Source organism: Orbicella franksi, chromosome 7, assembly GCF_964199315.1.
Source record: "Orbicella franksi chromosome 7, jaOrbFran1.1, whole genome shotgun sequence".
In the NCBI taxonomy this organism is placed as follows: Eukaryota; Metazoa; Cnidaria; class Anthozoa; order Scleractinia; family Merulinidae; genus Orbicella; species Orbicella franksi.
In genome coordinates this window covers 12,021,998-12,045,693 of record NC_138151.1, presented here as the reverse complement: position 1 = coordinate 12,045,693, position 23,696 = coordinate 12,021,998, and the positions used below count along the sequence as shown (strand labels likewise).

Sequence of the window (23,696 nt, the reverse complement as noted above, 5' to 3'; positions counted from 1 at the left end):
TAACTATGATTGAATCGAGAGTTTGATTTATCGTTACCCACCACCAGTGGAGTTTGCAGTTCGGCTAGTCGATTCTGTCCTTGGCTTGCCAAAAGAGCTTGCAAATTAAGTGAGGCTTTTTGAAGACATTCAAATTAAAGAAGTACAGTAACAGATCAAGCTTGTGAGAAATTTTGGGCAGGCTAGTACATCAATTACACCTTGTGCAAAGGGTTTCCCAGATTAAAAAACTTGGTAAGATCTTGACAAGATCTTCCAAGATCTACCAAGATCATCCAAGATCTTAACAAGGTTTTCAACATGGGCTAATTGACCACAGGAGGAATGTACTGTACCCATAGTACATGTATAATCAATATGCTACATGTACTTGCTATAGATAAAATTGAGTAAAAACATCTTACATTTATAGCCAAACATTTGCACTTCAATTTTAGATACATCACTGTATCTATATTGTAAATCTCTTTTACCATACATACATGTACATGTACATGTACATGTACCAGGTTTGATGTTTTAAGTTCCCAAATCAAATCTTAATACATCTAAGAATGTGTGCAATAGAGTTTAGATACCAGAAACATACATAAAGAAACATGTACATGGTGGAGCAAAGATATGAATATTGTTTTCAAATGGTAAAGCCACACAGTTTTTAACATGGGAAAATATAATTCATACATGTATTTCCAAGCTACCATGTAATTTTCTTTTCATTATAATAGACAAACTGACTGTTTGCGCATACAACCATGAAAAAGTGAGAAATGACGTCATCAACACCCTCACTAGTGAGGATACGGTAAATATGCAGTATTTATTATCCAACTGCAGGGAATACCGTCCAAATAACAGTACAAATATACAGCAATACTGTACAGTTATTTGTACAGTAGAAAACCTGTTGTACAGGTCAGCGTGCGCAAGCAAAACTGTCACACTCTCCCTCTTCCATTGATAAATTTATGAACTACAGCAGTTGGATAATAAGTCTCTTATTAGATGTTTTGGTGGGTAGTATCGCTTTTTATTATATAAAAATCAGTGGTATACCGAGTGGTAACAAATTGATAAAAATGATATGATATCCTCACATGTGAAGATATCATTTTTGATAACATATTTCTCTTGTCCCTTTAACTACACTTAAATTTGTTTGTGTATGATCGAAACATCTTCGGATGATTCTTCTTCGGTCATCATCGGCAATCTTCAGCAATCTTCGGTAATCTTTGGAAAATGTTCGGAAATGTTCGGAAAATGTTCAGAAACATTTGTCTGCCTTCAGAACAATTTTGGAAAATTTTCAGAAATCTTCGGAAAGTGATCGCAAATCTTCGGAAAATCATCAAAAACACTGTCATCAGTATGTCTATATATAATAAAAAGAATGTTACATGTTAACTTGAAGATATGAATTTTATGTTCTCATGGCAAGAACAATATCTAACTCGTTCACTGCAATCTCATGAGATATAGTTCTTGCCACTCGAACATAAAATTCATTTCTTCTTGCCACCGTGTAATATCCTCTATATATTTTTACTCGTTGTTTGTACGGTTATTTTTAAGATCAAGTTATATCCATCAGATACAATGTAATACAAAATGCCTCGCTTTTTAACATAAACTTCACGTATAACGTGAATCCACAGAACAGTCGTCGAATTCTACACCTACATCTGTTAATTAAGCTCAATTAAGATGATGGTAAACCCGGTGTGTTGGATTTTTCAATGCAAAGATAACAACAGAAGACTCAGGGATTAAGAACTCCCTTTAAATAGGATTAACAATGACGTTTCTCGGATAGTCAGTCAACAGTCAGACCACTCGAGAAAACGTTTAAATAACAACTAAGTTAGGATGTCTTATAACCAAAAGAACAAGCAGCTATCGCTACAGAACATGCAGCTTTGACTAATTGCCGCAACGCGCGACAAGTCGATCGATCGATCAAATCTGTTTATCAACAAGGGGAAAATAGGCCTTCCTGACGAGTTCTTATGAATAGACCATCTTGTTAAAGGCGCAGCGGATGCTTTCTTCAAAGACAACACATTAATTTACCTTGTTTGCCGCCAAAAGTATGTCTGAATAGGTAAAGGTATCGCCCGTCTTTCGCCCTCAAAATTTCGCGTAGTGAACACTTTGTCAGCTGCCATGGTTGAAAAGGTCCAGGCTTAGCGTTTCGAGCCACTTACACCATCCGAACGAAGAACATTTCCATTAAATGCCATCCCTGAAGATGTTTCAGGAACAGATGTCTGAGAAAAATTTTAACACCACTTCAGAATATTCAAAACATCCTCGGTATCAGCTGCTATCAGCCGCCATGTTTATTTACAGCGCCTCTGCAAAGCATTCCGGGTAGTGAAGGCCAGGCTGCTAACGCGAGCGTGGTTACCTAGCGAGCCGTAAGAAAAGGAGAGAGAAATTTGTTTTCCATGTGAAAGGAAAGTGGTACATTTTAGAGTTTTCTCTGAAGAAACTGGGGCACTATAACCAATTATTATGAGTCTAACCTCAGCAGGTTTGTGCTATGTATTTAATTTGATGACATTTTTTCAATGAATGCCTCTAGTAATTCCCTAAACCTTTACTGTTCTCACGCGCTCATGTGTCAGTTTATGACTAAGCAAAAATAGGGAACATTTCCCAATAAAATCGTTTTAACCAGGGCTCAGTAGTTCTTCTTGCTCGAATTCCCTTATCGATGCTTTTCTGCTGTAATCGACGATTAAATGTTGATTAGAAGGGGACTTTAATTGACTATATCAGTTGTCAGCCATTGTAACCAAGTTTGCTTCTACACGAAACTTAACTCAGTTAATACGCTGGAGTTAAAGTTTAATACTTTGATCTCTAGTTAGGAAAACTGGGTAACTATACAAATGAAAATATATACAGTAGAATAGGGCTTTTCCTTACTTAAAATGATGATAACTTAAGTCATAAGACTACTTAGCCAGACGTGACATATTTTGTACTATTTTAAGACTTACTTTACAATGTAATTAACTGAGCTTTCTGTAAAAGAAGAGTGTAGATGCCATCCTCAAGAAATCATATTCCAGGTGATGACCAACTTTGCCCATATGTATTGACAACCTTGCTGAAATTGCCGAAACAGATCAAATCAAAATATCTGTGATACTGATTGCATGAACTTTCAAACTCTCATAAATTAAAACGCTATGCTGTGTGTGCATCCGACTCTAAAAACATGCGAGTCTCTTGTGTATTGTTGTCTTAATAATTATTTTATATCTTTATTTCTTGAATAGCTGGTCTGCTGGCTTTGCTTGATGAAAATGAGCCAGATCTGAAGGTTTGTGTTTATAATTATCTTCCATGTACATGTATGCATGCATTGTCCATTTTGCAAGTATAGTAACAATGGAAAGCTTACATGAAGGTACTACCGCTTTGAAGGGTATGGTTTTCAGGCAGGTTATTCTAAGATAGGGTATAGAAATCAGACCGTTTTGGTCTAGAATAGGGTATAATTTGCCAATAAAGTGGCCAGTGAGTGTATAAATAATTTAGTCTAGAAGAGATTTCTTTCCCAGGGATCTATAATAGAAATTGAAACTCATACCCATAATCTTGTTATCATATCTAGAGCTTAATTGGAATTTACAAAGGGATGGAGGGTCTTGGAAAAATCCTTACCATGGGGGAGGCATGGATATTTTCTGGAACTACACAATGAGAAAAGATGTCTCATTTTAATTTCTATCTCCAGTCATTAACAAGCCTGAAAAAGGCCATCTGGTGGTTTAGAATTTCCACATTACAGATCTGGATCCTTTACTAGTCTTTAATTTCATAGCCATCGTTTTGGGCAGGGAGTATGGCATGTAATAACTCCAAATGACAGGTGTCAAAAAGGCCACTGCACCACTTCCCCTAGAAAAGTGAATGGCAGTGATTTGTTTCATTGATTAATATTATTTCATTTTTTTGGAACAGGTCTTTGCCCTGAAAAACCTTCATCACATTGTTGATGTATTCTGGGCAGAAATCTCTGAATCTGTGGATAAAATGTGAGTTTACATAGATTGTACATTGTATCTCTAAAAACACAACGTACTTGTAACTTCTCAAAATGTAATGCTGGGCAAATGTCAACAGGGTGCCTGGATGTCCATCTCACCAAAGCTTGTTTCCCTGACTAAGGATTGTCATTTTCAATTTGCTGTTCCCACTCTTGTATGCAATACTAACCTCTTATCAACTGAGCGTGAGTGCCGTTATAGGGAATATTGGCCTGAGGTCCATACAAAAATAACCGAGGGTCAATATTCCCCAGTATGGCAAAATCGCGACCAAGAAAGAACCAATCAGAATTGCTCAGATTTACCTCAAGACTACCTTGCCGTAGAAGAAATACACTCTTTATTTGCCCGGCAACTTTCATGTACACATAGCCAAAATATTTTGACATTTAGATTGTCTTTCTTTTGGGTGGGGAGGATTTAGAAATTTTAATGATCAGTTCTCCCTACTTAAGACTACATTTATCACTTAATGTTTTGCTACATGTACAGTGTAATTAAGTTAAACATTGCATGCACATACAGGTAGCTTCACTTTACATGAATATATCATTCCATGGAACAGTAATTGTAAAGATGAACCAAAGATTTTAGCGTACACTACATTTTGTATTTTCAAACAATTCCTGTCTTCCCTAATGTAGAGTAGTCCCATTCAATCATTTCAAATCATTTCCTGGACATTTACACTGTAGTAAGATTGCTAAAGACTTCCTTAAAGGATTTTCAGGAAGAGCCAATGATGTTGGAACCTTATTTCTTAAGTACATTCACCTCACCAAGTGCTAGTTCCATCCACTGTACACGCATTGAGTAATTGTTAACTTATGTTTTGACTCACCTTGTGAACAGTGAAGTATTGTATGAAGATGAAGCCTTCAAGCAAAGACAGCTGTCAGCTCTGTTGGCATCAAAGGTAAAATAAAATATTGAACGACTATAGAAAGAGGTTCCATCTTCATCAGTTGGACCTAACATAATGTGTAAAATATGATCTACATACATGTACATGTGCATGTATATTTATTTAAGACTGCTTGTTGAACAATGTACATGTACATGTAGGAAAGATCTAAGTGGCCTTGTGTTGTGTTTTAAAGGAGCTCAGTGACGGTTTGCACATATTGAAATGTTTAGCCTCAATTTTTCAAATTTGTCATTTGTAATCCGTGTTAATCTTCTCCATCCTTAGGCATCCTTGTTCCTTTATGGTTTATCATTATCTCTTTGGTGTTCTATCTTATTAAACTATTATTTTCAGGTTTCCTACCATTTAAAGGTAATTTTATATCTGGCCAAAATAACTCAAAATACTGTGACTGAGCCCCTTTAAGGTGCTTGCCTTTTTACTGTCTTTCTACACATGTACAGCTCCTCCCTGCCAGCAAGCGCGCATATAATAGGAACGAATTTGATGTAGAGTATACTGTACATGTACATTTTAATACTGTTCCTCTTTTTCAGGTGTACTACCATCTTGGAGCTTATGATGACTCTTTAACATACGCTCTTGGAGCAGGAGATCTGTTCGATGTGAATGGTCACTCAGAATATGTAGAAACAATAATTGGTAAAGTCAATTACTGTCAGTACTTACATGTACTAAAACAAAGGGACACAGTGCTTATCAATTTTTCTATATTTTGATCCAGTGTGCACTGTCATTTAAATGTACATGTACATTCTATGTATCTGCAAAAGGAGCTGTTTTTAAAAGCTTAAATGTCTCAATAAACACTGTATTGTTGTTCAAGGGTATTTATTCATGGGCAGTGCCTATTGGTATTTTTAATTTAATTTAAGTTGTGAATTTTGTATCCCAGGTTAACTTTTAGGTCCACCTTGGAATAATTTAAAGTCTGTAATCTATCTATATGCATAAATATACCATTTGATTTGCACGTCTGCTGATAGAGTGCTCAATAGTAGAACCAGAGCATTATAACCAAGGTGATGATATCAACAGAAGGTATGACTTGGCATTTTATTACTAACTGGTTTCATACCGCACGAGAAGTGTGGCACGCATCAGATAAAATAGCTATTTTACATGTATCTGATGAGTGCCCCACTTCTCGTGCGGTATGAAACTAGTTAGTAATAAAATGCCAAGTCATACCTTCTGTTGATATCATTACCTGGATTATATGCATAAATACATAATATTTTTTTTGTTTCTGCAGCAAAGTGTATTGATTCATACACTGAGAAAAGAGTTTATAAAGCAGAGAATCCTGATGAAGATGTTATAATAGATCCTCGACTGGAAGCTATAGTGGACAGGATGTTCAAACGTTGTTTTGATGATGCCAAATACAAACAGGTTAGTAGTATGTATGTACATGTACAGTGTAAGAAATGTTTTGCATGAATATTGTGAGGGCTTCTCTTGGTAGACAAGCCTAGTAATTATTTGAAAAAGGTCCCATTTTCAGCTCATGACTTTTTCAGTTGAATAAGTGCAGTGTATATGTACATCGTATCATGGGTGGCACTAGGCTGTGTGCCAGATCATGCAATCCAGGTCAATACTCTGTTCCTGGCTGTTGTGTCATGTTCTTGGGTAAGACACTTAACTCTCACAGTGCCTCTCTCCACCCAGAAGTATGAATGGGTACCGGCAAACTCTTAGTCAAACTGTTAACTGTTAGAGGGGTGGGGGGTGGGAACCTGCAACAGATTAGCATTCCATCTGGGGTTGTATCAATACTCTTGTTGCTTCACTCAATAGAATCTGGAATTCATAAGCATCAATGTTAAAGGCCACTTAGGGCTGGACGCTCTTATTAAATGATAAAATACAGTTTGTTATTCAATAAGGCTGCTGGATGGGTATTATCTAGGCTAAGTGTTAAGTTGTCATAGTGCTACATGTATTTAGCTGAAAATCATGTTAAAATTACTATGCATATATTAAACAGATTTGGAAATAGATTATTATTAATTATTATTTCAGGCTGTTGGAATTGCATTGGAAACAAGGAGATTAGATGTCTTTGAACAAGCCATTTTGAAATCAGTGAGTAGTTGTTGTTGTCGCCGTTTATTTCTCTTCCAAACAAAGAGCCAGTTGTACAAAATCCAACATCAATAATGCAAACCACTAGAAACATTTCCGTCCAGTGGATAGCACAGCTGGCTTTGTTAAAACTTATTTACTTCAAATGATAAGTACACAATGGATGGCATTTACATGTAGTAGAGTTTAAAAACCCTCACCAGACCATGGGCAAGTACATGTAATATTTCTATACCTACAGTACAGTGTAAAGCATACTTCATTTTGTGTCATGAGTGCTAAGCTCGTTTTGTTTATTTATTCTCTGAAGGATGATGTGCCTGGAATGTTGTCCTATAGCCTTGTGGTCTGTATGTCATTACTCCAAAGTAGACAGTTCAGAAATAAGGTAAGTTCACTTTTGTTGGATGTGGTACTCGCCAGTTTCTGTTAAGCAGAGTTTGTTTCTTGTTGGACTGTGCAGTATAGGCTGTTGGCGCTGTAAAGCCAGCATACAGCTGTGTACACGTACAGTGACTCTACAATTATGCCAGATTTTGGATTTATTGTTATTTTTCATGCAAAGTTTCCCAAAGCTCTCATGTATTTTATGCTGCCAGGAGACCAAAAACTCTGGTACCAAGAATGACAGAGACATACATGTATTTAATACTTGTATTTTTTCACATCTCTCTAGGTTCTTCGAGTCTTGGTACAGCTTTACCTGAACCTAGCAACTCCAGACTTCATCAGTGTCTGTCAGGTTTGTCTCAAAATACTGTATTTAACACACTTATAAAATAATTCATTATTAATATTTAAAAAATTAGTTATACGGATAGAATTTTTGCTAACAGCTGATACAATGTGAAGGTGAATTAATCAACATGACATGAGCGTGGGACAAAGAAAAATTCTGAGTCCCCGACAGGAATCAAACCCGTGACCTCCCGAACACCGGGCGGGCGCTCTATCCACTGAGCTACGAGAACTCATGGAGAGCGAGGTCATTTAACTGAGTTCATATATGATAGGTGTCCTGCATACTGCTAGGATCAACGCTATCGAATTCATCATGAGTAGTGATAAGTTAATAAAGATGGTGAATTTTAAGCTCGGTAATGAAATGTGAAGGTGAATTAATCAACATGACACGAGCGTGGGACAAAGAAAAATTCTGAGTCCCCGACAGGAATCGAACTCATGACCTCCCGATAGCATTGATCCTAGCAGTATGCAGGACACCTATCATATATGAACTCAGTTAAATGACCTCGCTCTCCATGAGTTCTCGTAGCTCAGTGGATAGAGCGCCCGCCCGGTGTTCGGGAGGTCATGGGTTCGATTCCTGTCAGGGACTCAGAATTTTTCTTTGTCCCACGCTCGTGTCATGTTGATTAATTCACCTTCACATTTCATTACCGAGCTTAAAATTCACCATCTTTATTAACTTAGCAGCTGATACAATGTCGATTTACTTGTGGCAAAGGGAACACTTTGTCAAATGTGGATGCAAAAGTGAATTTTTTTTTTTCAGAAAAATGAGGGGAAAATAATTTAGGCACAAGTTGATTTCTATGTCTTGTACTGACATCGCTTATGATAAGTTCATTAGGCATTGTACAAATTTCACAACTTGACATGCAAAAGCATTCTTGACACTGTACATGAGCCACACCTTACCTTAAGATGTTGTACTAACATCATTTACTAGATCTGCCTATGATAATCATATGGAGGCTATGTACTGTACATGTACCTGAGTGCCATGGGTTTTTTAAATATTAATCCCAATTTCAGCCCTGGGTGTTAATCAAACAAAATCAACAAGTTCATGCAGGGCTGTAGACAAATGGAAATAGTAGCTGATGCATAAAATAGGGCAACATTTTTATTTTTTCACATTTACTTGTCTTTAATTATTTTTTTTTATGCAAAGCCTCTTACAGGAACCTGAAATAAAAAAAAATTCAAACTTTTTAACTGAATCAGCCTTTTTGGTTTGCCTGTTACTGCACATCTTTTATGTTTTTGGTTAATATATTCTTTTTTATTACATGTACCTGTCTTCCCGGGAGTGCATTGACACTGAGCATGTCCAAAAGATTAATTTACATTTATGCACGTGTACTTCACTGCTTTGCTATTTTCAAAGTTGTTGTTATTTGTAGATAACCAAGAGATTACTTTGTATAGTGTTTTTTTTTCAATAATGAAATGTTTCATTGTGTGATACTGTGTTTTTCAGTGTTTCATATTCCTTGATGATGCTCAAGGTGTGGCCGATATTCTTGAAAAACTTATAAAGGACAATGAGGTAAGTGGAATGGACCATTAAATTGTATTGTTGTACAAAACTCTTTTAATTGTTTTTCTGTGTGGGAATTACAATAACATACTCTACATTACATAGTGCTTTGTTGTGTCCAGGGAGTTTAACTAAGGTGAAGACTGCCATTATTTTGACTAATTGGAGGTTGGAGGCATAAAACAGAATGATTTCTCTTCTAGTAAAACTCACCATGACCCTGCCATGACTGTATACCAGGAAAGACTGGCAAAACTCAATCCCAAAACAAAATCTTAAAAAGTGTACATGCAGTCATGTTTGACAAGAATGAGAATTTACTACACAGTCGTGTAATGTATTGTAACATGAAAGTGCAGCGATAGTCCTGCATTATTACTGCAGTATATTGTATAATATGACCCTTGTAACACTGCTAGTGCCATTCAGAGTGGACAGGTTTAACTTGGGATGTCCACATTTCCTGTCCAGTGCCCAGCCACTTAACCACACCATCATGCAACTCTTAAAACTTTGTAAAGGAAAATTAACAGATTATTTTGTCTTTCTCTTCAATGTAACAGAAGGATCAGACCTTGATGGCATACCAGATTGCTTTTGATCTGTATGAAGGAGCCACACAGCAATTTCTGTCATCTGTGACTTCTGCATTACAAGCAACAGTACCCTTTGTATCTAGCAATGGAGCTGCAAGCTCTGATGTATCCACAGATGTGAAAACAGATAAGAATGGCAGTGTGGAAAAATCAGGGTGAGACTCTGATTAAATTATGAAAACTACACTTATTAATACATCAACCAAAGTACTGTACATGTAGCATATTTAAATAAGTGTTAATGAAAGAGAAAACAACATACAGAACATGTAGAATGTTCTCATTCTGATTGGGAGTTGCTGGCACTCTTTTGAGATACAATCATTTTAGTTCTAGTATTCTTCTTAGACAGTGAAAGTTATTTCAATGAGAATGATGCTATGAGGGTTTAAAATGCACAGTAGATGTTTAACATGGAATTTCCTTATAACTACATGTAAACACATTGCATGAATTATTAATGCACATGAGTGTAGCTTCTAGTTGAGTGGCCAGGAGTTTAATTTTAAAGATCATTCCTTGGTGATGGTTTGCCCTGCCCCTTGGCATATCACACTAGTACTTTTAAGATGTACAATGATTTTTCTTTTGTTGTACAGTGATACAGCCATGGACACAGATGAAGGAGAGAAAGAAGTTCCTGCTAAGAAGGCCAAAACAGACCCTGTCCTGGTAATAACAGTTATTATAAATGATTTTACAAGCCCTTAAGATGACAAATGTGATATAACTTAAACAATTTGTCACTATAACTCAGAATGAACAAAAAGAAAATTTGAAGAGAGATGAAGCTTGCACTCAAGTGACTATGAACCAAAAGCAAATTACTAATTAATTAATTAGTCGTCAATCCTTTTTATTCCAGAGTGAAAGTGACAAGAAGCTTGGGGACAAAGTCAACAAGCTGGTAGCCATCTTGGGTGGTGAGACTTCCATTGCTCTTCACCTGGAGTTCCTCATTAGAAACAACCATGCAGATCTTCTGATTTTAAAAAATACTAAGGTATGTTAATGAGTTCAACAGAGAACAATCAGCACTTCATGACTGAGCCCAAAGGGAACAGTGAATTTTGTTTCTAGGACAAAGATCATTCCAGTACAGAGGAGTACAACTGTACGTGGACGTGTTGGAACTCATTGCCTGTAGATGTCAGGAGCTATTAGCCTAGATATGTTTCAACAAATTAAGTTGAACATTTCTTAGTGTTATTTTAAATTATTACGCTTCAGGTCTTTTGTTTTTCATCAATTTTTACTCAATTTGTGAATAGTAATTAATGAGGGTCAGGCTAAAATTTTAACTTGGTGTCAGCTTTTTGGTGTCACCCTCTGTAGACATTGTTACTATTATTATTACAGTATATACACTGTATATCCTTGTCACTTACTTCAAAGTTAGTTTTGCCGCTTGTTTTTCTAGCTACTTTGTGACTGATTAAATTGTTTTTTTTTGTTTGTTTGTTTTTTGTTTGTTTTGTTTTTGTTTTGTTTTTTTCTATTGACAGGATGTGTCCAGAAATTCAGTTTGTCACACAGCGACAGTCATAGCTAATTCCTACATGCACTGCGGTACAACTAGCGACACTTTCCTTCGGTGAGCCCTTTGATTTTATACAAAATTGCCACTGTAGGAACCAAAAAATTTTATTCAAGTTCAAATTAATAAATATAATGTTTTTTGAATGAACAGAAATAACCTGGAATGGCTGGGAAGAGCCACTAACTGGGCAAAATTCACAGCTACAGCAAGCTTAGGAGTTATTCACAAGGTTGGTTTAATACATGTTTATCACATATTTATTTATTATAAGTGATCCTGATAATTTAAATGCAATCGGAATAAAATCAACCATCAGCACTACATGTATTAATTACGAGACAAGAAAATATATTAAACAACTGATACTTGTCTTTTACCCCAGGTCCTTTTCAAATACATTTAAAAAAAAAAAATGCACTTGAAACTTGTACCTCATTTTAATTTAAAATGCACATTTTATCTCTGAGACTGTCAGAATTGTAAAAAAGTAATTGTAGTGATTCCTTGAGCAAGATAACTTTATTTGACTATGGGTTTCTGTTACTATTGAATCTTTTTTGCCTAAATGTTTGTCATTTTTGTTTCTTGGAATATTACATTCTTGTTTCATGATGACATTGTGCTGGTTGTTGTTGTCACAAGGGTCATGAACAGGATGCATTGAAGCTAATGTCTACATATCTACCAAAAGACGGCAGTGGAGGCAGTGCTTATCAAGAAGGGGGAGGACTCTTTGCTCTAGGTAACTTAATAAGTAGGAGAGTATGTAGGTTCAAATCAATTTGTTTAAGTTGCTGTAAAGTACATGTATCATTATTATTTTTTATGTTGCTCTTTCTTCAAAGTTTGTCACTAATTTTCTGTATTTTTTTTCCTGACAGGTTTAATTCATGCTAACCATGGTGGCAAGATCATAGATTATCTCATTCAACAGCTAAAAAGTGCAACTACAGATGTAAGAGGCTAACTCTGCATCTCCTATATTATCTGTAGCATCAAATTCTTTACATGTACCAACCTCCATGTAAAAGCAGTAATGGTGGGCTACAGAGCTTTCAAAAAATGCCAAAGTTCTGCAAAATTGCGTTTTGGAACTCAGGAATGTCTGCAAATCGACTTGTCATGCAAAACATTTTCGTTATTGAAGTACTTATTATAATATATCTGTATATAAAAAATTTTATTTGCTTCGTGATGATTCATTTGATTCGTGACTGTGTGAAAAAGTGATTGCATCTTTTTACAGTGTACAAGGTTGAAAACTCATTAATATGGAGGTGGACTCCAATTTCCACTGCATTAAGTGACTACCTCCCATTAGGTAGAATGCTACAGTAGTTCATTGAAGATTTCCAGAGCATTTTTTTTTTTTCAATTTCATCAACAATTTGACTTTGTGTGTAATGCCTGTGGGGTTAAAAATATGTCATACCCAAGAAATCCTTCCTCACTTGTAATAACATCTTGATAGCAGTTTTTGGTTCTTTGGAAACGATTTCATGTACAAGTTATAGTTAAAGAAAATGTTTGTATGGCTTCATTTTAGATGGTGCGTCATGGAGGATGTCTTGGTCTTGGGCTGGCGGCAATGGGCTCAGGCAGACATGGTATGATGTGTCTTGTAAATAGTGATAACAGCAAGCTGTAATCAATGTTTAATTGTGATTTTTACAAATGGAATCTGTATGGAAAGAAACTGGAGGCTCAATTTTGAAACTGAGTGATTGCCCACAGTACTTATTCCATCTAATGTTCTGAAACTTAAAGTTTTTACAGCTAACATTGTAGTACAATGTACCTTGTGTTGTTGTAAGAAGCTTTTAAAGTGTGTGTTATGTTTTTTCTTAACACATGGCATCAATTTGATCATGAGCCAAGGTGTTATCCTGTGTTAAATCCAGTCTAAATCGCATCCTGTTCATGTGTCTGATTATCTGAAGTTGAATTTTAAAATTTGGCTTTGTATTGTTTAGATGTCTATGAGCAGTTGAAGACACAACTTTGGGAAGATGATGCTGTTACAGGTTTGTTGGTCATCAAAATTAGAAAATCCCTTCTTTTTACATGTATTGTAATCAGCATCATTGAGTGGTTTTTTCCATGGTGTTTCTCGTTACAGGTGAAGCTTGCGGTCTCGCTATGGGACTCGTCATGCTGGGATCAAAGTCTGCCACAGCTATTGAAGAGATGGTTGGGGTAAGCTGATTTCTGTCTTAACACCATTTTGCTTTCTTTGATGAATATATTACACTGTACATGTAAGTGCTCGACAATCCAATTTAATTGAATAGCTTGTTTGTATTAAAAGCAGTTAGGTAGGAATAGCAAGAAAAGATAAAGGGCGAGAGAGTTACTCGCCCTCATAGGGCTTTTCCCAAGGTAATCCCGTTCAAATTATTTCTCAAGATTTTTGGCTTCAGAAAATAATGCTAGCACGGTCTGGAAACAGCCAATCCTATGACGTGGATTTTTCTCACGTGGTCAGCCTAAGCGCCTTTACACGCAATTTCATGCTCCACGAAAACTTCCACACAAACGCGCGTGGTTCCTATTATCCCACAGAAAGACCGGATACCATGTCTAAAAATAGCTCAAGAGGGATTCGCTTGAGTAAAAGGCCTGAATGGGGAATTACCGAGCGTTTACTCCTCATCCTCTCTTAGTAATGGTTGTTAAACTAGCTCGGACTATGCTGAGTAGGACATGCTATGTTGATATCGGAGTTGATGTTGGTATGTTCCTTTTCACAGTATGCTCAAGAAACACAACACGAGAAAATCCTTCGTGGACTCTCATTAGGAATTGCGCTGGTAAGTTGCTTTTTGTAGCTTGGTATACCGTATAATCTGACTTGGCCCCTGGGTTTATCTAGTTTTGTTGTGAAGGTAAATGAACACCATTTGTGCATTATTGTGATGACTCGAAAACGCCTTGTAAAAAAGCGCATTGAACAAGCCGTACTTCTACAGTATTAAACAGTCAGATTATGAGATCGAGATTTCTATCGCGTGATAGTCGACGAGGGCACAGCCCGAGTAAACTATCGCGCGTAGAAAGCGTTAACGAATAATCTAATTGTTTTAGTATAAATCTATTAGTCGTTCAAAAGGTTATCCTAATCCTCTTCACAGACTCTTCGAAAACGCAAAGAATCGACCGCCAATTTGTTAACAAGCGCACACTGCTACGCTACTCACTATCCACAACAGAAAAGATAGTGAGTAGCGTAGCCAATCAGAGAAAGGCATTCGTGATAAAACGCTGATAGATTTATACTAAAACTAGATAATACAGAAGTGTAGCGAGACATGGAGTAAAGAGAATTTATATTCTAAGTAAACCTTTATTTTTTTGGTGTTTGGTGTTTTTTGGTGTTTGGAAAAGACTTCGTCCATATTTGTTCAAGTTACATGAACACGTGCTCTCGCAGCATTTTTCGTTCTCCCAGGCTTCCACTCGCGTTTCTTTCACTCACAAATACAAAAAATGTTTTCTATCTCGTAAGTAGAGACGTCGTTTGTGGTTGTATCCAGACTATGAAATGTTTCCTGTTCCTCAAAGAGGTAGCTCCGCCTGAACGTAGCAGTCTTGACCTCTTCTCGTGATACAAAATTTCCCCTGTTCATTTCATAGCCTTTGATCATAAGCTGGCGAAAGCTGAAAATAATGTGACAAAAAATGTCAAAACGTTTACTGAGATCTGTCGGTCCATATAAGAAAACACAAAGACCCTATTAGGGGCAAGGAGCTGAAAAAATCCGACACACCCTGTGGCCCATACCCGTATGACTTTCTTCCCGGCTAATGTATCGTCAATGGATGAAATAGCATTGATTATTGTTTACGTGTCCTGTAGGTGATGTACGCCCGAATGGAGGAAGCTGATGCACTCATCGAGAGCTTGATGCAGGATAAAGACCATAACCTCCGACAGAGTGGCATGTACACAGTCGCCATGGCATACTGTGGCACTGGCAACAACAAGGCCATCAAGAGACTCCTACATGTTGCTGTATGTAGCTTTAGTTATGTCACGAAACAGTGTCACACAATACTGTCACACTATACCGTTACGCAAAATTGGCTTCTGTCTGTTCATACTTTGTGGCAAGAGGTTTAACTTGAGAGAGAGATAATCTTTGGGAAAAAAAAAATTTTTGCTGTGTCTTTGACAGTACAACATTCGAACTCTCGCTCTTATTCAGCAAAGTTTCCTAACTTTTTTATGAATTTGGTTCCATAGGTGAGTGACGTCAGCGATGACGTAAGACGAGCAGCTGTGATGTCATTAGGTTTTCTCCTTTTTAGGTGTGTGTTCAATTGTGTGTTCAACTTTGCTTCTTGATCGATAGAGTTCGTTCCCTATGTAAACTCTTTGGTAAGAAGAATATGAAATGCGCGGGTTTTAAACATTTTTCTCTTTTGTTGTAGAACTCCAGAACAGTGCCCCAGTGTTGTGTCACTGTTGTCAGAGAGTTATAACCCTCACGTGCGATATGGTGCTGCCATGGCCCTGGGTATTGCCTGTTCGGGTACAGGGCTTAAGGTGAGAACATGACCTCTCTGTATATCACCGGTAGGTGAGGGAGCTTTCTGTAATAAATATTATTATTATTATAAGATAACAGACTACATGTATCTTTCGACCAGCTAGAAATGTTGAAGTACAGTGTAAGGTGGTGGCGGCAAAAGTTAATATGATGTTTAGCTGAGTACAATGGATTGGTTTGGTAGATAATAGGGACTTTAAACAGCAGGGACGCGGACGGCGACGGGAACGCCGAAACCTGTGAGAGGGCTGGGGAGAGAACGCCGTTATGTCGAGAATTCACAAACATTAAGCAGCACCGTCGGAAACCGCGGTTTCCGCACTGTCAAGCTTATTGACATTATCGATATTCGTCCTCTGTTTATCAAGATGAACTAGGATCACTTCATTGAAAGAAGTTCGCAATCAGCTCTTGATAATCCACGATGAAGGTGTGTTAAACGATCACGAACTTCTACTCTTGTACGATTTAAACCGGTCGAATGATCTCGACCAACCTTATGATTCCTTTCCTGATTTTAACTTCGATGGTTTGAAGACGACGAGTGCCGGTCCGAATTTCGCTTCCACAAACGCAACTTGCCCCTTCTCGCTGAGTTGTACAATGAAGTAAACGAACTTATTATCAGCAGATGTTTAATCAGACTGGCGCGACAAATCAGTGTGCCGACTGATAAAGATCTAAGTAAACCACTGATCTTACGACTGAAAATCGAAACAGCTACGCAAGTTTTAATGGTGTCTACCCTTTTAATTGTGTTAGAATTTCACCATGATGAGCCATTTGACATTTGAGTACTTCTCGAAAGGAAAAATTTCGATTGAAATTCGTGCAAGTTGTCTTTATTTACATTAGCGTTCAAAAAGATATTTCACGGTACTCACATGTTCACCGACTGGCTTGAGTTCGCTTCAGATTTCTCGACGTTTCTTTAAAATGAAATATCTCACATGACAAGAGAAAACAAGCATTAAAGTTCCTCGAAATTAGTAACACGGGTTATTTAGCGTTGACACAGCAGAGGAAACGAAAGCAAAAACTCACGTTTTCAGACAACGCGAAATGAGCTTCACTCACGTCGGGCCCGAACGCAGAACGTCAACTTGTTTCCCGCCAGTCATGCGCAGTGGACCTTTTGGCTTTTCCCTGATCTTGTGGCATTCCCGTCGCCGTCCGCGTTGTCTTTGCTTAAAGTCCCTAATTACATCGTAACAACGGGGCTTGGAAAAAAAAATTCAAAGCTCTCAAATTTTGCTAGCGCTGAATGAGTCTTGGTTTACTCTTTTTAAATTTAGTTGCCTGGCCCTTGCCCATCGGGCAGGTTTGAATGAAAAGTTGCTTGCCCAGAAATAAAATCTTCTTGTCCTGGACGACCGGACGGCACATTTTTTTAAGCCCTCGACAAACCCTTCACCTCGTCCCCAAATAATGTAACACACGTTCCCGGCAGAACTCGTAGGCAAAGAAGCACGAAAAAGGTTACAAAATGCAATTTACGACTGCTTCTGAGAGCCATGGGAGAACCACCCCAGTTGTAGTCGTTACAGTTCGAGTCTCCAAAATAATCAAAACCCTGTGTTCTTCGTTCATTTGCAGGATGCAATCGCACTTCTAGAACCTATGACTAATGATCCTGTAAACTACGTTCGCCAGGTAAGAAATTTCCTGCGATCAGGCGTTCTTTTGTTTTGTTTTTTTTTCTGAAAGAACGTCTCATAAATAGAAACGTTATGAGGTACTGTCGTGTTTTGTTAACGTAATTTGGGAGGTTGCTGTAAAGATAAAGATACGACTAAATGATGACAAATCCGACAATGGTGTGATTTTGTGAAACAGTTCTCGACAATTTCGTTTGCTATTTGGAAGTCAGCAGAATGTTGTTGGTGAGGACGGGAATTGATTGTAACGGGTATCCTAAATTTGAATAACAATACTTATACATCCTTAGCCTCACATTCATGTGAAAAATCCTTTGTCTTGAAACATGAGGATAAGGCTTAGGATGTATAAAGTATTGATACTCAAATTCAGGCGCCATTTATGCAAAGGGTCTATGAACTTGAAGACATGAACTTCGCATTTCCTTTTTGAGCACTTCTTCTTAATCTTTTTGTGTTTCTCTTTTATCAGGGTGCCTTAATCGCCAGCTCTTTGGTTCTAATTCAACAAACGGAACATTCCTGTCCAAAGGTAGCGAAGTTCCGCGAGATTTACGCGAAGGTGATTAGCGACAAACACGAAGACATCATAGCCAAGTTCGGCGCCACCTTGGCGCAAGGAATTCTTGATGCTGGTGGGTATGAACGCGTAGAAACTTGTCAAACTAAGGCGATGCGTCCAGTGATAACAATGTGGCATTCAACGCTGTAGATACATGTAATCGAATACTGTTTTAAAGGGGTAATACCATCCCTTCTTGATATTTGGAAGGTGTTGAATTCTACTGAGGACGGGAAGCTACAGATCCCAGAGAAAAAATCCTCTGTCCTCAGTCAGCTCAGAGTTTTCAGGAACAAAAAATTTTTCGTTCCCTGCTACGTTGTTTTTGCTTCCAACTGCATTCGAATGAAGGTCATTATCCTTAAAAGCGCTTCTGTTTGAGAACACTAGTTTAAGTGGCCTGGGAACAATCCAAATCGCAAATTCCACTGGTCATTTGCCCCCCTTTCGTCCTACTTGCTTTGTAACCGTGGTTGCATTTCAACTGAATCTCTTTTTGATTCCTAAGGTGGACGAAACGTGACCATCTCGCTGCAGTCACGAGCGGGACACACGCATATGGCCACAGTAGTAGGCTTGTTTGTATTCACGCACGTGTGGTTTTGGTTTCCGCTGTCTCACTTCCTATCGCTGGCATTCACACCCACATGTATCATTGGACTTAATTCCGACCTGAAGGTGAGCAGTATTTTTCAAACAGTATTGCCTACTGTGAGAAATTGAGGTATCCCGATTTCTCGAACTATCCAAGGGAAACAAAACTTGGTTCGAGAAATCAGAAGTTCGAAATATCGGGGGTAGATTTTTATTGAAACAAATCAAAGGGAAAGAACTTCTGTTTGGAGTCATCGGGAAGGTTCGAAAAATTGCCAGGAAGGTTCGAGTAAGTGGTCTTTTTCTCTACTATGAAGTGTGTCATAATTGTGCGGTGATTGACAAGTGCGTTAAAAGAAAAAAACCTTTATTTTGATGTTATTAGGATGTTCCGAGAACTGTACATGTACTCCGATTGTATAGTTTAAAATGAGCAGTACTGTCGCTGTACAAATGAGAAACAATTTGTGGTATTTAACTGTTACTACATTTTCTTGCTCGTATTTCAGATGCCCAAAATGCAGTTCCGATCAAATGCCAAGCCTTCAATGTACGCTTATCCCGAGCCACTTAAACCTCCCAAGAAAGAGGAGAAAGAAAAGGTACAGTTCTCTGAAGGTTGACGAAATGCGCATTGGTTAGAAATCTTTCGATTATCTTTCCTGAAAAATGAAAATGCACGATGTTTTGAAGGTTCAGACATCTGTTTAGATGCAACACCACTGCACTAATTTTTTTCATAACTTTCCAATTTTCATTATGTTTCACCCCAAGAACACCTACTCTCATATATTGGCTTGAGAGGGTGTTAGTTGCGATTTGTGTCGCTTAGCCTCCGATCATTCCGACTTCTTTTCCAGGTGCTGTAGAACGCGTATTTGCAATTAGGAAAGACACTGAGTTTGCTTAGAAAAGTCAGGTCTCGTTGAATGTTTCGTTAGAGTACCAAATAAGGAGGAGTGCACCATGCACTCTTGGGGACAACTCGACAGATCGTTTTTGTTCCTTTGGTTGTTAACAATCGAATAATTCTGTTAAGTTTATAAACTTAGATTAAAACCAGCAAGAAGCAAATAGTTATTGTAACTCACCAGTCTTCTTAGCAGTTTGAGCACTTGCATGGTAGCTGTATCCTGGTATATTATTATTATTTTTTTTTTTTTTACCTTGCGGACGCGAGGAAATTTTGCGTAAAAAGGTACAGTGGTTAATGATTCTTGTCTCGTTGTAGGTGACCACGGCAGTTTTGTCAATAACAGCTAAAGCCAAAGCTAGGGTCAAGAAATCAGAGGCATCCGAAGAGAAGATGGAAGTGGTGAGATTCCTCCTCTTCATTACTAATAAATGTGGAATATATATTATTATAATTTCCCACCATCGAAAACGCGTTTGACGGAGGATTAAGTCCGTTTTTCAAAGTGACTGAGTCTGTGGTCCTCAGCGGAGTTGCTTTTAAAAGGACTTGACATATGTTAATGGCGCCATCCTCTCGTGAGAACTGTCAGTGTGCTCCCAAGAAGTTCACGTTCTTTTTGATTGGATAGCGAGAATCACAAGACTTAAGTGAACTTGTAAGGGTTATCGATTGCTTGCTCGACTGATCGGGGTTTATTGCAGTTTTATTTAATTAAAATCGCATTTCAGACTGAGAGAGGATTAAATGGTGTAGTGTCTTGATTGAGTGAATTTTTTATTTTTTTATTTATTTATTTTATTTTATTTTATTTTATTTTATTTTATTTTATTTTATTTTATTTTATTTTATTTTATTTTATTTTATTTTATTTTATTTTATTTTATTTTATTTTATTTTATTTTATTTTTTTGTATGGTTATTTTTGAACAGGATCAAGAAGGCGACAAAGATAAAGCAGCAACATCTAAGAAGGTCAGTGAACCTCTGGTTGTAGTCTGACACACTATGCTGTAGTTGTGAAAATATGAAACGAATCATACATAGAAATCATGGAAGACGGAATTGGAAGAGGGAATTGAAAAAGAAAGACAGAGATATTTGAAGTTATCAAGCAGTTGCAAGAAAAGCCTAGTAACAGACTTTTAGGTTAACGGGACTCGAACCCATTAACTTTGCACTTCCCTTACAAAGCCTCTGCTTCTAAGTTATGAAGCTTCTGGGTGTAAGGTGGTGAATTGGGAGTTCTGTTATACCAGTCAAGTGTTAACTTTGTATTACGGTGTCATTCACGTATAAATGATAATTCGTTTGCTGCGTATTTTGTATTGCTGCTTTTTTTCCACGATTCTAGAGGTGTATGTTTAAATCTTTAGTGAAGGATTAGTTAATTTTGTTTTTGTAGGAGAAAGAAGGTGACAAAGACAAGAAAGACGAGGAATCCACGATTGAAAAGAGTGAAAAGGAGAGCAGTGAGAAAATGGAAGAAGAGGAACCTGACTTTGAACTGTTAGAGAATCCAGCTCGGGTTCTTCCCGCACAGGTTTGTTCTTTTGACTTTGTGCGACTGTTAATGTGGTAAAAATGTCGGGGAAATAAATACCTGGTAGCGAAGTGCCTGAACAAGATGTTGATGTCCTATTTCCGACCCATAAACAGAACATGGAATTTACGCCGGCGACAAGTATTTGAGGAAAAAGAAAGGAGATCGAGTGATTTTCATATTGCGTGCAATATAGCGCCGAAAATGTATGAGAAGGGAAGCTCTGTTTTTACTCTCCATTCCTGCACACGTGTAACGGTACAAACAATTAAGTCTATGGATATCTGGAGACCTCACGAAACAACTCCACGGAAAGAAGGAGAGTGCAACGCTGTTCCTTCTCTTTCCAGCTGCGCACCTTGTATCTTGTTACGGAGGTTAACGCAATGATTTTCTTTCTTCTTAGCTCAAGGTTATTTCTTTACCAGAAGACAGCCGTTACATGCCTCTAAAACAGGTAATGTTTACCAAGCAGATACATTATTTAATAAGCCGCGTTTCATGTCGTTATGTGACATTGTTTTCATGCAAAGAAATTGCGACTTAGAATGAACTTCTACAGGGAAGAGTCAGACCTGAGTAAAGCAGTTTAACTAAATTACAGATGTATTCTCGGCTAAAACATTGAAAGAAGTTCTGAGAGAACTTCTTCAGGTTCAATAATTATTATAGATGTTAGCAAACGCAAAACCGGTTAGTTATTTTGATTGTTAAGCCAGTCGCTCTCTTCACCCCCATCCGTACTCTAACAACTGTCCACAGAGCTTGCACGCAGACTGTTTTGCCTGTAATGTGTTCTTGATTTGGTGATTTAGCCTTGATGTCTTTGTGCTGTAGGTTAACATTGGAGGTATTGTAATGATGACCGACTCCAAATCTGATGAACCCGAAGACTTGATTGAGCCTCTTCCTGGTAATAATATCTCTTTTGAAATTAGATTATGAGCTCGAGATTTCTATCGCGTGATAGTTGACGAGGGTGCAGCCCGAGTCAACCATCACGTATAGAAATCCCGAGCTTACTCTAGCTAGTTACGTTGTGTCACACTAGGCGCTTCCCATTCGACCAAATATTCCGGAACTTTCGAAACGAGGGCAGATAGTATGCATATTTCCTAGAAAAGTTTCCGGCAAATCCGAAAGTTGTTGAATTTCAAAAATTTGAAGCACTCAACCGCAAAAAACGGAAACTCCGAGACGAAATCAAATGGAACGGAAATTTCCGTTGGGATATTTTCCATAATTTCGGTATACCTCGCAAGGTTTTCCTCTTTTCCTGAAATTGCTGTTCCATTCGTCACTGTAAATTTCAAAGCGGAATTTTTGGCCGATTAGCAACTGATAGTACTGTAAAGGAATTTCAAACTCTATTTCAATTTTATCTCGATTTTAAAATGTTCACCCAAATTCATATTCTCATTCATTCATATTCACCCAAAACACAGTAGTTCAAAACAACTTCTGACAGTTTTCTATATTTGCACTGCGTAGTTCAGGGTTTACATCAGAATCGCATTTCATCTTATTGTGGTTTTTCTCTTAAAAGAAAGTTTTAAACGATAATGTATCAAGATATTAATGTCTCCTTAGCTAGCTACTTCTACGGCCTTCCATTCCCATACTTTTCTGGAGCCTCTGGTCGTTAACTGTTGTGCGGAGTGAAGAACGTTGTGAACTAAGCTTTCCTTTGTTTTATGTTTCAGCTTCTTCTCCGATGGGCATCGGCGCTGAAGAGGACGAAGATGAGCCTGAGCCACCGGAACCGTTCGAATATGTCGACGAGGATTAACGAATGTTCTCCTTGAACCATTGTTGACCTTTTCACTTCCACGAGTGCTAACGGAATATAACAGCATTAGATGTTTGTTAAATGGTCGCACGCTACGGTTTCATTCGGAGACTAATTAACAGCGTAATAAACAGTGCCACGTGAAAGAACTGATCATTAGCTTTCTTTTGAATGGTCACACTCTCAACAGTTGAAACCTCTCTAATACGTATGGTTTGACTCTGGAAGTGAAATGGTTGATACCAAGCGAGTTTAATCGCTTGGAATTGAGAGTTGCACAGTAGGTTGTAACATTTTAAGGCATCCGAGCACTGTCATTCCTGGAGATGAAGCTCACGAAGATTAGTTGAGCAAAGCCGACACGAACCGATTCGATCTGGCCTGGTATTTGACTCAGTTTAGACAGACTTTTGTGCTCCTGATAAACTCTTGCGTTCTTTCAATTTCCTTTCAAGAGAAAGGGAAGTTAAGGTTAACATAACTGAACTGTGGCTTAACTTAATATCCAAAGAATAAAAGTGACTGCTCTGCTTTCTTTAACAGAAATAAAACTACCTTTGCAAGTTTCATTGTTTTGTATA

At 37.7% G+C, this 23,696-nt stretch overlaps 2 protein-coding genes across 2 annotated transcripts in view; one reads left to right on the top strand and one right to left on the bottom strand.

Annotated features, from left to right (window-relative positions):
* The window catches only part of LOC145493830 (protein unc-80 homolog), a 50,077-nt gene extending 47,744 nt beyond the window's left edge, over positions 1–2,333 (bottom strand). The window contains exon 1 of the mRNA XM_081473303.1: positions 2,074–2,333. Coding sequence (XP_081329429.1) covers positions 2,074–2,168 — 95 coding nt within the window. The 5' untranslated portion in view covers positions 2,169–2,333. The remainder of the gene's footprint in view (positions 1–2,073) is intronic.
* Positions 2,334–2,426: 93 nt separating this feature from the next.
* On the top strand, positions 2,427–23,691 carry LOC145493834 (26S proteasome non-ATPase regulatory subunit 1-like). The gene is made up of 34 exons (XM_081473310.1): positions 2,427–2,536; positions 3,291–3,334; positions 3,979–4,052; positions 4,917–4,980; positions 5,529–5,634; positions 6,248–6,387; positions 7,021–7,083; positions 7,394–7,471; positions 7,760–7,825; positions 9,311–9,379; positions 9,934–10,121; positions 10,566–10,638; positions 10,832–10,969; positions 11,472–11,560; positions 11,657–11,735; positions 12,149–12,248; positions 12,388–12,461; positions 13,053–13,113; positions 13,480–13,530; positions 13,626–13,702; positions 14,257–14,316; positions 15,363–15,518; positions 15,750–15,814; positions 15,938–16,052; positions 17,653–17,709; positions 18,187–18,349; positions 18,785–18,954; positions 19,380–19,472; positions 20,102–20,185; positions 20,717–20,758; positions 21,189–21,326; positions 21,733–21,783; positions 22,164–22,239; positions 23,030–23,691. The coding sequence occupies exons 1-34, from the start codon at positions 2,518–2,520 to the stop codon at positions 23,113–23,115; spliced, it is 3,009 nt and encodes a 1,002-aa protein (XP_081329436.1). The 5' UTR covers positions 2,427–2,517; the 3' UTR covers positions 23,116–23,691.
* The last annotated feature ends 5 nt before the right edge of the window (positions 23,692–23,696 follow it).

What these genes read in the sequence shown, in the direction of transcription:
- LOC145493834 (XM_081473310.1), top strand. An exon ending in ATGATGCCAAATACAAACAG is followed by an intron (nt 6,388 to 7,020) that starts GTTAGTAGTATG and finishes TTATTATTTCAG; the next exon opens with GCTGTTGGAATTGCATTGGA. An exon ending in GTTACATGCCTCTAAAACAG is followed by an intron (nt 21,784 to 22,163) that starts GTAATGTTTACC and finishes TTTGTGCTGTAG; the next exon opens with GTTAACATTGGAGGTATTGT.